Source organism: Artemia sp. Qi Xiang Cuo, chromosome 2 (assembly GCF_049724085.1).
Source record: "Artemia sp. Qi Xiang Cuo chromosome 2, ASM4972408v1, whole genome shotgun sequence".
NCBI lineage: Eukaryota > Metazoa > Arthropoda > Branchiopoda > Anostraca > Artemiidae > Artemia > Artemia sp. Qi Xiang Cuo.
The window spans coordinates 16,096,038-16,111,829 of NC_142795.1; the positions used below are offsets into that span (position 1 = coordinate 16,096,038).

At 35.0% G+C, this 15,792-nt stretch overlaps 1 protein-coding gene across 1 annotated transcript in view; it reads right to left on the bottom strand.

Moving 5' to 3' along the window:
- LOC148954943 (calcium-activated chloride channel regulator 1-like) overlaps positions 1-15,792 on the bottom strand; it is an 89,444-nt gene that overhangs the window by 36,872 nt on the left and 36,780 nt on the right. Inside the window, exons 2-4 of the mRNA XM_089099226.1 lie at positions 14,148-14,406; positions 5,954-6,053; positions 658-801 (exon numbers count right to left, since the gene is read on the bottom strand). Of these exons, the coding sequence (XP_088955352.1) occupies positions 658-801; positions 5,954-6,053; positions 14,148-14,406 (503 nt within the window). The remainder of the gene's footprint in view (positions 1-657; positions 802-5,953; positions 6,054-14,147; positions 14,407-15,792) is intronic.

A 15,792-nucleotide genomic window follows, 5' to 3' on the forward strand; every position in this document is an offset into this window, starting at 1 on the left:
AACTTGATGAAACTTTTATATTTGAAATCAGCATACAAATACAATTCTTTTGATATATCTACTGGTATCAAAATTCCCTTTTTTAGAGTTTCGGTTACTATTGAGTCGGGTCATCACCATGAATTGAGTCGGGTCGTCACCTTACAGTTTGTCACCATGAACTGTTTGAAAAAAATGTTACCTTTCACTTCGATAAATAAAAGTTCAAATAGGGATAAAATTCTTTTAATAGACAGTGATGATGATAACAGTGATAGAAATTCACAAAAAAATACCACATATTTCAGTCACATACGCAGTGACCGTCATCAGTATTGATGACGGCCACTGCATGTGTGACCGAAATACCTGGTATTTTTTGTGAATTTCTATCACTGTTATCATCATCACTGTCTATTAAAAAGATTTTATCCCTATTTGAACTTTTATTTATCGTCATGGAAAGGCAGTGTGGTCTCCTAAATTATCTATACCTTCACTTAGTTACTGATTTTTGGAAACGACGTATTTTGGTGACAATACTCTATATATGATACCAGATTTCGTTTCAAGCAAATATAGAGTATTTATTTGATTCAAATTTTTCCTTAGAAAAATCTTTATGGTTGACAGACAATAAAAAACGATAAAGGAAACTTATTATAAGAAAAAAATTACCTTTCAATTAGATCTTTGTTTTTAAAAATCACATCTTTGGGGGACAACCCTCTGCATATAGTGCCATGTTCGGTTTTCAGCAGCTCTGGAAGATCGCATTCCTGTTGGCTAACTTTTTGTGTACAGTTCATTTCATTACAGACTCTAAAAAAAAGAAAAATAATGCTATGGGACTAATGGGTATGCTAATCACTAAGTGATTTCTTGCTCTAATTTATGTTTTTTTTTAAGTACTAAAAATGTGGTAGTTTTTTTCTTTATTCTTTTGTAGATAATTGATATCGTGCAGAAAAACCAAATATTTTCTTCTTTAACGGCTGAAGCTGGAAGGACAAAAAATAATTCATGACTGAAATTCCATAAAAGGTGGCCATAAAATATTAATGCAAATTTGAATCGTTGATTTGTTCCCAGGAAAAAATTAAAGGTACGTTACAGGTTTATGTTCGATGAAAGGAATTAGCTTGATCGAAAATAAATGAGGTGATTGAGCAGAAGTCACTTAACAAGACCATATCCAGGGGAGGGGGCTATGGGGCTAGAATCCCCTGAAATCATTGTCCGACTAATAAAAAAATAACAAAAATACATATAAACAAATTGTTGATGTGTTTTTTAATAGCCCCCCCCCCAAAAAAAAACATCCTGGATACGACCCTGCACTTAAATAAGACATTCCGGGCTAAATGCTGCCTGGATGGCCCCAGGTGGCCTGGGCAAGACATTTGATTTTTAAAATATTGGCCTTTTTTGCCAATAAGTGTAAATCTCCAATGAATACATCCTGGGTTGTAAACAGGGGATAATCGTTAGGCATAAATCCTCACCAGAAATATCCATTTCTCCTATTGTCTCCTGTATTTTGACCAATCTAGGGCCTAGACGAGCTTTTTAAGGCTGGAGGAGGGGTTAATTTTTGCAAAGAAAGAAATTTTCAGAAACTGTCATGTTATATTCACAATATGATTGGTCTTCAGGTGGGAACTATTCTCCTACCCTCCAAGTTAGCACTATTGAAAGACAATCATATTTTTCTTTTTGATTTTATCAAGCTTAATTTCGATGAAAGAACCTGAAACACTTGTTAGCTAACATTTATTTAATATCAAGTTCAAAAGAATTTGTTTTCAATTTTGTATTTTTATGAATATGATGTAGAATGTCATTTAAAATATCTATTTATTTTGTCTAATGCATAAAATGTTAGAAAATATTCAAGAATAAAAATCCCTACTTGTAATTCGTGCAAAAAACAACAAATAGAGAATTTACAATAAAAACTAGATCTGACTTACTTTTTCTTTTGTTTATGCTTTCTCAGAATTATGCAAAAATTAGAATTTTAAGCGACATTTCAATATGACAAGATCTATCTCTTACAGGGTGCGCTTTATACTTCTCCAACTTCTTCTCACAATATATCAAGATCATCCCGTCATTTTTTTCCTACATTCTTTACATAAATTCACCATTTGTGAAAAAATATTGCCTTACATAGATAAGATCAAGGAATTACAGGAAATATTCACATCCGTACAGTGACTGTATCGACTTACATCGCTAGGATCGATGCTAACCTTTAAATGTACATGCTAACAAGGCCGTATCCAGGGGGGGGGGGGGTTACCCGTTTTGAACCCCCCCCCCCCCCCGAAATTTTTGACCGACTCGAAAATAAGTCGAAAATTATTAAAACCTAGGTAAAAATCAGTAAAATTAGTCGAAGACTGAGTCAAAAATTAGTAACCCCCCCCAAAAAAAAGTCAAAAATTAGTACCCCCCCCCCCCTGAACAAAAATCCTGGATACGGCCCTGCATGCTAACCTTTAAAATACTGAAGTATCAGGGAAAATTAATTCAGTTCGTTACTGAGCGACCCCCGTTCGGATATTCCGAGCTAAAATACAGTTAACCAACCCATCTTCAAAATAGACTACTAAAGGTCACAAATGGTATAAAGTATGTAGATGTGGTGTCAATAGACGCAGATATAACCCTTGATAAAGTAAAAGGTTTGTGTTACTGTTTGATATAATTTAAATAAATACGACCTGAAGCAATTTGACAAACTCAAGTTAGTTCAACCAAGGCTCCGTTTGATAGCTAATTCTGAGTAACTCTTCACCGATGACCGTTAACTCTTGACTGAGTAACTCATAGACTTACGGTAATACAACAAGAGTAATTAAAAAAGGTGGTATAGGGTATTTTTGGTCAAACTGAGATTCGTAGCCTACCTTTTAAACTCAGTACGCTATATCGACGAGTTCAATCCGTGTTACCAAATATAAAAAGAGAGGCTACTTCCGTGTTGAAAAGAGGCTTTGATTTCATTGGCTTTTTTGGTGACATATTAGCAAGCCAGTCGTATTATATCTCATTTCTACAGATATAAATTACTGGGCCTTCTAAAACCCGATTGGTAACAAACCAGGTGCTGAAAAATCTACCTATACCAGCGTTCAACAGAGCATAGCAGTTTGAACATCAAAATGGATTTCTTAGAAAAATATTGCAAACCCATTAAACCTTTGAAACTAACGAGAATTATTGTTGGCTTATACCAACAGATAAATATTGCAAGAATTTTCCATCTGTAAAAGACAAGGTCATATCCAGGGGGTAGGGGGTTTGATCCCCCCAACGTCGATATGTTTGTCTGACTCGTAAAGACGTAAAACATGTATAAAAACATATTTTAGACACGTTTTTCTAAAAAAATATTGTGCCCCCCCCAACAAAAATCCTGGATACGACCTTTGAAAGGGGTTTAATTACAGCTTATTGAGCTCTAAGTAAATAATTATATAGAAAAATAAGCAAATAATTATTTCAGAAGGATTCAACAAGTGCTTTCTGAACGCAACTCAGTAATCGAATTGGCTGTTGAACGCCGAAAATCACAAATACTAGTTGCAATAAGTTTATTGAACGCAGGGTATATCTCAGCAGCTTAACCGCGATTTTATCATTCCATCAATCTGTACCGACACAGGTGTAGCAAGAAACGTTTTCTAAAAGACCCCCTTTTTTTACTTAAAACCCCTTTTACTTTAAGACCCCTTTTCTTTTGCCATCAAACTTTGACGAAATAGAGGAAAGCCAATATCCGAGAAAGAAGTAACAACGAGAGAAACCATATTAGAAAGACTAGTTTTAGCACGGCTTAAAAGAAGCAAGTCATCAGCATAGGCAAGATATGTTACATAATAGGTAAAATCCGAACCAACCAAAATTACAATAAAATTTTGTAAAGAGTCAGAGGCACCGTTTCGCGGGGGCGGGGGGGGGAGGGCATTCACCCCCTCCAATAATTTGGAAAAAAAATTATATACCCATGCCCCTCGACTTTCTGGATGTGAACCCCTCTTGCCCCCCCCCACAATAAAAATGCTGGAGCTACGCCCCTGTAAAGAGTAGGCCTATACATTAAGACCTGTTTCTTTTTTCTGTCATACTTTTACAAAATATAACTGGAGGATCAACTTAATTCAACACGTCCTTTCCTGCAAAAAATCAACACGTTCTATCGACTATGTTAATCTATTTTATCATAAATTTATCTTTATATTTATTTTTGACAGACTTATTTTACTTTCTATTAAGTGTTATATTTATTTATCGTATGTTATTTGAATCTCAGTCCAAGATGCTTAGAAGATACGGTTTTTCCAAAATGCAAAATCTGTCTAAAATTGGGAAAATTTAGGGAATAAAGGCAGTATTTAGGGATGCCGGGAATTTGGAACTGGAAGCCCTGTTCCGTTCAAAATGATGTAAATTGCAAAATTTTGAACTTGTTAATCACTATTTTACCCATTCTCTCAATCTGAATCAATACAAGTGTAACAAGAAACCTTTCATGAAAGATTGTAATTTAAGACTACTTTCTTTATCCCTCTTTCATTTACATAATGTATAAAACTCCTAAAATTATCCGTTTAAAGCTCTAGTTTAAAATTACATGACTGAGGGTAATGAGCAGGAGAATCCGACAAAAAACAAAAAGGCAGATACTCATACCCGGAATTTATGACAAATTGAGCTTTATGATATGCGAAAGAAATACTAAACCTTTCAAAGAGTATATATGACGTAAATTACACCCCTGAGAAACTATTTAAAGGGGCGAACCCAAAACTTACCCATATGGACTGTAAATAGATAACAAATGGTTCCTTTCTTGATTAGGGTTCCTTTTTGGGATTGTAAAAATAACTTCAAGATTAGATGTGTCTCAAGCCTTGGAGTTACAACCGACCCCTAGAGTAATAGGTTTTGGTTGTCTTGAAATTGTACCGCATCACTTTCATTAAAGTTGATTGCAGCTAAAAAGTTTTGTAAAAGCTTTTTTGCGAAAAACATTAACACAACCTTTTTGCTACAATTGGAGATGGAAGAAGGGAAACTAAACGGCTCACCGGGTCAGTTTTCATGTGGGTTTTGAAACGCTAAGTAATCTCTCGTAGACCTAACGAAGTCTTTAACTCCTGAACACTTCATTCTCTATGTAAGGGGTACTTCACCAAATGGGATACCCAAAAGAGCAAATTTAGCCCGCTGCTACTATGATTTGCAATCTACAGAAAATGAGTAAAGTGAATTAGTTTCATATAACCCCAGTATAGTGCAAGTTTGCCACTTGGTGAACTGGGGCATCCACAAACAATTTTACAAGGCGTGAGCTTGCAATTTTTCACGGGGAAGTATTGTGGTCAGGAAAAATATTTTTTGCCTATAAATTGGCAATTACTTCTTTTAGACTGTAAAAAAAAAAATATTCTTTTCGTAAAGGTGTTGCTACCGAAATGTTTGCACAAAGGAATAAAAAAAAAAATCATAAATCATTTATAAATTGGCTTTCCGCTTTTTTTTATTTCCGTATATATTTGTTTGTTTTAAACAGTTTCTCAGCACTTCTTCAGGTCCACACCCTTTCAGTCTTCTAATTGACCCCCTCCTCCTTAGAGTAGGTCTGCTAATTTCTGATGAAGCACTACTTCTATATATATCCCTGACCAGGCAAAACATTTCCCTCGAGACACAAAACTGCCGAAAGTGTAACATATTTGCAGCGCGATCTTTTTGCTATTTTGTCAAGCACCCACAGTACTGAGCACTTAGGGTTTCCAGTAACTAAATAAGAAACGAGCGGGAAAGGATGTATAAGAAAGTGAGCAAATAAGGGTAGTATTAAATTACCGCTTTATTCATACCATACGTCCTTTATCGCCCACTGAGGGGTGCGTGTTCCCCAGGATGGGAAACCTTGGCCTTGCAAAGACATTTTACTTACCTCTCTAGTGAGAAAGAACAATAATTAGTGTTCCCATTTGAAGTGGTGTCAAAAACTCCATAGCGGAAACGCAACCACTCTTCAAAGATTATTCTTCCAGCTACAAAAAAAATGTTAATGTAAAATAATAACAATTATACAAGCAGAAAGGATGAATAGGAAGAAGAAGAAAATAGGACACAGTTTATTTAGGATATCTGTTTATCCAAAAATTAACTCACACTAACCCTTTAATTAAGTGCAATTTATTTGTTAAGGCCTCATTACAAAGCCATATTCAGGATTTTTGTTCGCGGGGGGGGGGGGGGTTACAAAAAAAAATTTACAAAACGCATCAGAAAGTTGTTTATATGTATTTTTGTTACATTTATAAAAGCTGGACAAATTTTTTTGAGGGGGGCTTCAGACCCGGTAACCCCCTCCTCTGGACACGATCTTACTTTTTTTTATTTTTGTTGATGCCCAATTAATGATTGAGACAGTGAAGAATGGTCTACCCCAACAATTTTCCTCATGGTGCTCATTCCCATGTACTGCTATGTTTAGATAGATGTCTGCTAAATTAAAAAAAAAAAAAAAAAAAAAAAAAAACTAAAAGAAAAGAAAAAAAGCTTAGAACAAGGCAGCTGAACCAGGAATGATAAAAAAGAAAAAAGATGTTAAAAACAAAAAATCGAAATGGATATTGGAGCCAAAATGCAGCCGACGATACGCAGTAGTCCTGATTATTCCAAATTCAGAAATAAATCTCTGATGGGCATCAAATTAATAAGATACTCCATATACCAGCTCCTTTTGTCGACTTGTTCTAAAACAAGTAGCTCCACTTAATTATATTTCATAATAGTCTCAGACCTGATTTGGAGATATCCAATTCGCAATTCAAGCCCCCCTCCTTCTTTCTAGCAATACTTACTTTGTCTTTTAGCTTAGAAAATGGAGTTTACTTAATGAATTTGACATAAAGTATCGCAATATCTTCCAATTTAAGCATTTATCATTTATCTTTAGGGCCCTCCCCCCGTATTAGATCATCCAAAGCAGAGTTATCACTCATCTTATTGAGGCTTGGAGAAGAGAACTGTCAACTGAACTCAACGCAAATACGGCCTATTTGGATAAGTCGATTTGGATTAGACAATAAAAAATAAATAAATAAATTTGGATAAGACAATAAAAAATAAATAAATAAATATAAAAAAAAAAAATAGACAATCCAGCTCAAAGGCAGCCAATAACGAGCAGAAGCTCCAACTATTTAAATTCCGAAATAAGTCTCTGATAGGCATCACATTGCTTAGATATCTAAGATCAAAGCTTCTTTGTATTGACTTGTACTATAACACCTTGTTCCACTATGGAACCTCCTTTTTATATCTTTCATAATAGTCACAGACCAAAGATGGGAATATCAAATTTCCAATTCAAGCTACCCCCCCCCCTCTGTTTCCAGAAATGCTTACTATGCTTTTCAGCTTAGAAAATATCGTTTACTTATTAAATTTGAAATAACTTGTCGCGTTATTTTCTAATTTGTAATATTTATTATTATTTAGCTTGACCCTCCCCCTTCCAAGATCGATCCAAAGCAGAACTACCACTCATCTTGTTCAGGCTAGGACAAGCCAACTGTCAACTAATCCCACCGTAGACACTGTTGTTTAGAGAAGTCGATTTATGATAAAAATATAAAATCAGAATAGATAATGCAGCTCAAAGGCAGCCGACAACAAGCAGTAGCTCTAATTATTCCAAATCCAGAAATAAATCTTTGATAAATATCTCATTAATAAGATACTCCAGATTCCACCTCCTATTTATTGACTTATACTAAAACAAGTGGCCCCAATTTAGTATCTTTTATAATAGCCTCAGACCAAAGATGGTTGTATGCAATTTGCAGATAAGCCAATGTGGATTACGAGTAAGGTGTTTACTGCTTAATATATAGTTATGAACTATAGTGCACGGTATCTAAATATGGTGAGCCTGTGGGTATTAAATTGCTTCGACATTATTTGATGGAATACTACATTCTTTTCTAATCAAAATACCTTTACAAATACATTATTTAGTATATAGATTCATAATCACGGCAAATACCATAAACTAAAGTATATGTCTATAAAGATTTTTCTTAAATGAGTAAAGTATTTTGAAGAATTTTTAACCATTGTTGTACTTACTAATGATTAAGACTGATTTTTTACTGATGTCTTTTTTCTTAATAAAAAAAAAAAACGGCCAAATAATAGGTTGAGTATAAAATGAGAATGTATGAGAGATTTGAGAAAATCAAAAGATGTTTGGCTTAAAGAAATTTACTATTTATCATTTCTTGTCCCTTATGGACCCCTCATAATTGACAGAAACCAATTTCGTTTGTTATCTAAAATAGTGCCAAACAAGCTTATGGTGTTTGACATGAAATTCAATTGTCTCCTCCCCCAAATATTATTAAACAAATATACCTTACAGATACTGTTACATCCAGAGCTGTTCCTAAGGTTGGCCACACCCGTAGAAAAAGCAAATACAGCACCCCCCCCTCCCGACTCAGATATAAGCAAAAAAGCCGAATCAAAGTGAAAGATTGGACCAAAGTCAGCAATTCCCCGGCCACAGCCCCCCCCCCCCCAAACCACGGAGCCCGGGATGTTCCGGTTAACCCATAGGAACGGCTATGGTTACATCCCTATATTTCCCTCTACCTGCTTGGTTTCCTCTAGATACTTTTAGTTCGAACACCACCATTTCTTGAGACCAGTGGCCAAACTGTTGCTTCGAAAACTTAAGAGGCCACACTTTACGTTACCGTATACTCTTAGTGCTGTCTAAACATATGCAAAAAAATTCACGTATTTTTAAAAATAGGGGTACTTATTAAGAATCCAGTAGTCCGCGAGAAGTGAAGTTCGTTAATGCTAATGAAATGAAATAAAACAAAATAGGATGAAAATATAGTTGTTCAGAAACAAATTTGGGCCATATATTAGCACATTAGGGGTGTGAGAGTAAAGGATAGCATATATTAAATACGTAACCTAACCTTGGTACCTTTTTTGTCCCTTCAACCCAAAAAAACTGAAGTTTAAATCTTTGTCACGGAGTGAGCAACATTTCAAAGGCAGAGAAAACCTGTTCTTCATCACGCATCTCTGTCTTTCTCGATGCAGTCTTTCTCGCGTGACTAATGGATTCTTAATAAGTACCTAAATAGGTGATGTTCATGGAACCCTAACCCCCCTCCCCTGTAAATCGGCATATACAAGGAGCCGTCACACCAGCATCCCTCCCTCAAAGTTTTTATATTTTTTTACGATTAACCCAACGAATTTATATTTTTCATACAATTTGTATATTTTTCACAATGTTTTCGCACTTTTACTCCCCCCTCCTCCTGCCCAGAATTTTGGGCCTTTTGAAAACAAAGTCCTGCGAAAGGGCCTGCCCCAAATGATTAAAGTGTGAAATTACATATGATATATTTTGATTTCTAACAGTCATGGGCTTATTGCTCACAGGTCTAGTCGCCCCAAACTAATTATTCTCCATGATGTTTTGTATTCCTTATCAAGTCCTCTTCTCGTTAGTCAGAAATAGCCCATAGTTGGGTCATTCCCAGCTACTAGCATGAAGAATGAGACATTTATAACTAATATAATCCTCCTCATATTGCTTTATATGCCACAGTTTAGTCATAAAATTCATACTCGATGCAACATGGTATTTTGACATGCTAATAAAGGACGGGTTATGGATCAATAGATCATGGTATCATCTTTTCTTGTGCTAATCGGCACTCAGCAGGATTGACGCCAAGAAAAGATTACAAGCTTAATAAAAATATTAATTACGAAACAAAGTTGTGCTTTATCATTTGTCATTGTACAATTTGCAACCCAGGTTGGGTAGGGTAGTTGAGTTAGCCTTTTTTTAAGACATAGAAAAGGTAATAAAATACTTGGTGTGCGTATATCAATCAAAACTTTATTGAGGTTGGCCAAAATTAAAGCGATAGGACTCTTGCTTATTTTATTTTAGCTTTTTTTTACATGCTTTGTGTAATGTTTCAATCGTGAAAATGCAATGGTTGCCTAAAAAGGGCTTGCCAACGAATTTTGTTTAGCAATCAAAATATCCAAGCAAATATTTTAGGAATATTTTTCAGGGGAAAACAATAAAAATTATTTTCAAAACTTAACTATCCTAGCTCTGAAAGTAAACTACTTGGAGATTATGTTCTGTTAGATTCATTTGTTACATATGATTATTTATTATAGACCGGAGATCACAAATCCTGTGTCATTTTTTTGTTTCTAGGGAATATTATGAATTAGCAATCCGGAATTAAAAAAAAAGAAATTGAAGAAATTTTTTATACACAAAACGCAGTCAATCGTAAAACGCAATTGTCGCGTAAATGACGGCTAGCAAAAAAGTGGGGTGGCAAAATGAACCCTTTGCAGTTTGAAGTGCAACGATTTCAAGCAATAACCCTTCCATCAAAATGTTGATAGTTCTCAATATAATGATGCATGGCTTAAAGCAGAAACAAATACATAAAATGTTATTATTTTCGAATACAAAGTATAATAAGGAGAACCAAGAAAACGGATCTTAGGTCAGTGCAATGCACAGAAAAATATACTGCTGATAGCGAGAAACTAAGCAGAAAACAACAAGAGACTAAACCCAATACGGACTTAAAGCAGGAAAACAAAATAAGAAGATGAAAACTGGAAATTAAGATCAATCTAAAAAAAAAGTCATTTTGAAAACTAGCTTTTTTATATGTATTAATTTTTAGTCTTTAGTCTTCTCTAAGACAAAAAGCCTTTGATCTTCTTTTAGATAAAACTTGTCTAATGACAGATTCGAACCCAAGTTACCACACCCACACAGTGGCGGATCCAGAATTTTTTTTAGGGGGGGGGGGGGGCAAAAAAGGTTCATCCGAAAAACTTGCGCTAGGAGCAAGTTTAATTAACGCAAACTTGCGTTAATAAAGTAAATTTCACTACTTTAGACTATCTTAGGGGGAACGCGCGCCCCCTTCGCACTCCACTGGATCCGCTACTGCACCCACAGGCAAGTATTGTTACTACTGCACTGTCAAGTTTTGTATGATAGTGTTTGTTTTATAATTTATCTCTACCCAATCACCTGTTTGTGTAGTTTTATTTATACAAAGAAGAGTATACAAGATGGAGAATTTTGATGTTGTATTATTCCAGTGTCATCGGAAGTGCACATACTGAAAGAATTTGATCAGAAATGGTTGAAAAATGGCTTGAAAATTCTACAAATCCGTGTGACAAACGTACAAGCAAGTCGGTGAGATGAGGAAAACCAGTCAAAGTTAAAAAACAGTAACTTATTAAAAAAATTGAAATAAGCATCATATTCGAACTTATTGCACTATTTCGACTATCCGTGTCATTCATTGATTCAAATGGGAAATGTGTAAAAGTGAGTTACGTGCTTAAACAACAGGTTCATTTTAAAATATTACCATGAATTAAATCAATAGGGAAGCATCCCACAATTCTGAGAAAACATTCTTATTTTCTTTGGTCTTCCTAGCTAGCGCTACGACGGAAAATTAAATAATATTACCGGATTCATTTACGAAAAATACCAAGATTTAAAAGAAAAATCCAAAAATACTATAGGTACTTATCAGTTAGCTGGAACACATGTGAGAAGCGAAGTTTCGTTAATGCTAATGAAATAAAACAAAATAGGACGAAAATACAATAGTTTAGAAACAAATTTGGGCTATATATTTGCACCTTAGGGGGTGGGCTAAGCATGGCATGTATTAAATACGTAACCTAACCTAACCTAGGTACCTTTTTTGGCCTCTTTAACCCCAAAAAACTATAGTTTAAATCTTTGTCACAGCGTGAGCAACATTTCACTAGTGTTGTCAGACCACTATACAATGTCTCACAACATTAATACAATGCCTGATATATATTAAATAAATAAAAAAACAAGTTTTGTTTAACTGAAAGTAAGGACCGACGTTAAAACTTAAAACGAACAGAAATTATTCCGTATATGAAAGGGGCTGTCCCCTCCTCAACGCTTCGCTCTTTACGCCAAAGTTTTTTATTGTTTAAAAAATAGAGTTGTGGGAAAGTCAAACTTTAACATAAAGAGCCAGGTGTTGAGGAGCGGACAGCCCCTTTCATATACGGAATAATTTCTGTTCGTTTTGAGTTTTAACGTTGGTCCTTACTTTCAGTTAAACAAAACTTGTTTTTTGATTTCGTTTTCGAACGTTTTTGAATAAATGCAGGTTATTATTTTGGCTCACCGTACATGAATAATCAACACCAAATTTGCATATTAATTTGACTTTTATTTGGTTAAATGGCTTTCTCGAACGTTGTTTAATTTTATTTACGAATGTTTCTATTGGTAATAAATATACGTACCTTACGAATTAACTTACGTGACGAACTTCTACATACGTATATTTATATTACGTGTATTAGGGAATTCGCCCATTCGAGAATACCTCGCTCTTTACGCTAAAGTTCGAATTTTCTTCCAATTCCTTACAAATGACCCCTTAATCACAAAGGCCGTTAATTAGAATAAATAGTTCTCATGAAAGTACTAAAAAATCTTTTTTACTAGGCCTACTACTAGGTATTGAGGTACTGACTAGGGAGTGAACCCAATCATTAACGTAATATTTTCTGTTCATTCTAAGTTTTGATGTTGCTCCTTACTTTCAGTTGAAAAACTTGTTTTTTTTATATAATTTCTGATTTTTTTAAAAATAATGCTGGGAAATCCGGCGCCCCCTTCATAGCAATGTCCCTTCCCCCATGAAAACTTCCTCCGTGTAAAGATCCTTCCACATAACCCCCGACCCTTCCTCCCCCCCCTTACCAAAAACCCAAAAACTTCCCAAAAACCAATACTATATGTTAACATTGGGTAAAATTCATAACTTTCAATCCTCCCCCCGGGGACTTTGGGGGATTAAGTCATCCTAAAAGACATAGTTATCATATTTTGACCATGCTGAACAAAACGGCTATTAAGTTTGATCGGATGATTTTGGGAAACAATGAACGTGGGCCTAGGTGCCTTCCATTTTTTGGTCACTTAAAGAGGGCACTAGTAACTTTTAATTTCCATTCCAATGAGCCCTCCCACGATATTCTAGGACAATTGGGTGGATACGATCACCCCTGGGGAAAAAAAACAACAAATTAACACGCATCCGTGATCTTTCTTCTAGCAAAAAATACAAAATTCCACATTTTTGCAGATAGGAGCTTAAAACTTCTACAGTAGGGTTCAATGATACACTGAATCTGATGGTGTGATTTTCATTAAGGTCCTATAACTTTTAGGGGTCTTTCCCCCATTTTTCGAAAATCAGCCAAATTTTCTCAGGCGCTTAACTTTTGATGGGTAAGACTAAACTTGATGAAACTCTTATATTTGAAATCAGCATTAAAATATGATTCTTTTGATGCATCAATTGGTATCAAAATCCCGTTTTTTAGAGTTTCGGTTACTACTGAGCCGGGTCGCTCCTTACTTACAGTTCGTTACTACGAACTGTTTGATTAGGTATATATAACCTGAATGAACACCGGGTAATAAGCGCAGACGCTATACAAAAATTCTCGTGTGTTCCAGCTAACCTATAAGTACCATACTAAATAATGATAAATGTACTGGATGCATTGTTTTAGAGAAACACTTAATGTATATATATATATATATATATATATATATATATATATATATATATATATATATATATATATATATATATATATATATATATATATATATATATCCCAAGCTAAGGACCAAAGAGAATGGGTAAATCAGAAGAGTTGACTCTCTGGCAATTTACCTTGAAAGAAATCATTAAAAACCAATAGCGCCACCGACAGCGCAGGATCTAGCAATATTATTAAATTAAAGCTTAAGTTTAGATGTAAATGTTAATAACTGAGAAGCTATTTGTTTAATTATAATTTTAAGTCACCGTTCAGTCTCCACAAAGTAGACCTGATTTAGCTTGTAAGATTGATTATCTTGCCAATTCTTGGCAGATTGATTAGGCTAGTCGATATTTAGTCATAACCGGTCAGCTCTACTTTAGAACTCTTTTTTACAATTTTCATTACGAGTAGCACAAATAGTATTATACCTTGACTACCAGGGTTGCCACTAAATATTCTGGCTGGAATAATAGCGTAATCTCCTTGTTCACCACATTTGCCATATTGTTTGACAGTTGCAGTGTCCTTCTTCGAAACTCTAAAGGCTGCATCTTTTGCACTATATTCATTACTGTTGGAGTTCTGGAAACACTGCCATGATGACGGAATGAGCACGTTAACGTTTTCAAAGTAAACTTTTTGGGATGAAACTTCATACAGAGCAGAAGAAGCAACTTTGAATGACGTCTGAAAGAAAAAGATAAAAAAAAGAACTAGAATGGAAAACAATATCGAAGAATTGAATTTGCTTGAAATTAACTTCATTTTTCATACCCTCGAATATATCGACTTTATTTGAATTAGGTTTTACTCTGAATTAAAAAAGATAGCACGACAAAAATTGAGCTGTGTAATATTTAATGTTTTTTAAACTTCGTTTTATTTGTATCCGCGAGATTTTTAGCGGAAAAAAAAATATCGATTTGTATCATTATCCCCGTAACCGACAATCGTATTCCAAATGTTCAACTATTCCCTCTCCATACAAAAGTACCAATTTGCAGAAGGAAAGAATCGATTCAACCAATTTTCTAGAGATGGACCCAACCACAGTTTATATAATTATCCAGTAAGTTTACCGCAGATGATTTCTGGCTCTTCATTCTCGGTGCGAACAAAAAGCTCCTCCCACTTATTTCTGCATCTATTGTCCACTTATTGGTGAGCCGGCCAAGTGGTTTTGTCAGTACTTGTTTCGTAGGTGATTATTCTTTGTCTACCCATAAAAAGATTTAATGCCGCTTATGTTTACATCTGCAAAAACGTTCTCTGGAGCCCTCGCACCTCGGTCCGGGTTTTTATAATGGGTGAGATAGGGAAAGATCATACTGGATAATTATATAAACTGTGGACCCAACAGACAACCTTCCTCCATATTTTGAACTTTGTAAAGGTTTCCATGAGATTGGAAGAATTTAAGCTTTGCAAGAAAGAGTTATCTCTTCCTCGGTCAAAATCGGCGGAGAGTTCGTAGAAATATTTGGTAATGAAACAATTTTTTCCTGTTTATTTGACTCGTTTTATAGGACCATAAAAAGGCTATTTTTGATGTTTGCATGGTGCCACTTTTTTATCGCAGGTCTAAAAGAATCACTCCTTTGAGCTCATGGATGGCATCTGGACTTCTTAATAGTTGGGAAATGAAAAATAATATTTGTAGAGGGCTTATACGCTTTTAAAGTCCAATATTCGTCCATGACGATTCAAAATTACAGGAATATATACAATTTCTTGTGTAGGAAAGCAAAGGCTCTGTATCATTTAAATAAACTCTCTGCGCGTGATAATGATATTTACAAGACTTGGAAGGACAAAGACTCACAAAGCTTTTTTATTTAATTTCTGGTCGTTTTTTAAACAACACTAGGAAATCTGGCTCCACCTCCACTGAAAAATTCATCCTGCCCACGGATATACTCTCTGGACAATTGAATCCTGGTGAAAACTTACCCCGGACAATTGCCCTTAACATCTCCAGGCGTAAAATTGAGCCGTTGAATTTTTGAAGTTTGAATTTTGTTCCAATTCTTTAAGAATGACCCCTGAATCACAAAGGCCGTTTAATTAGAATAC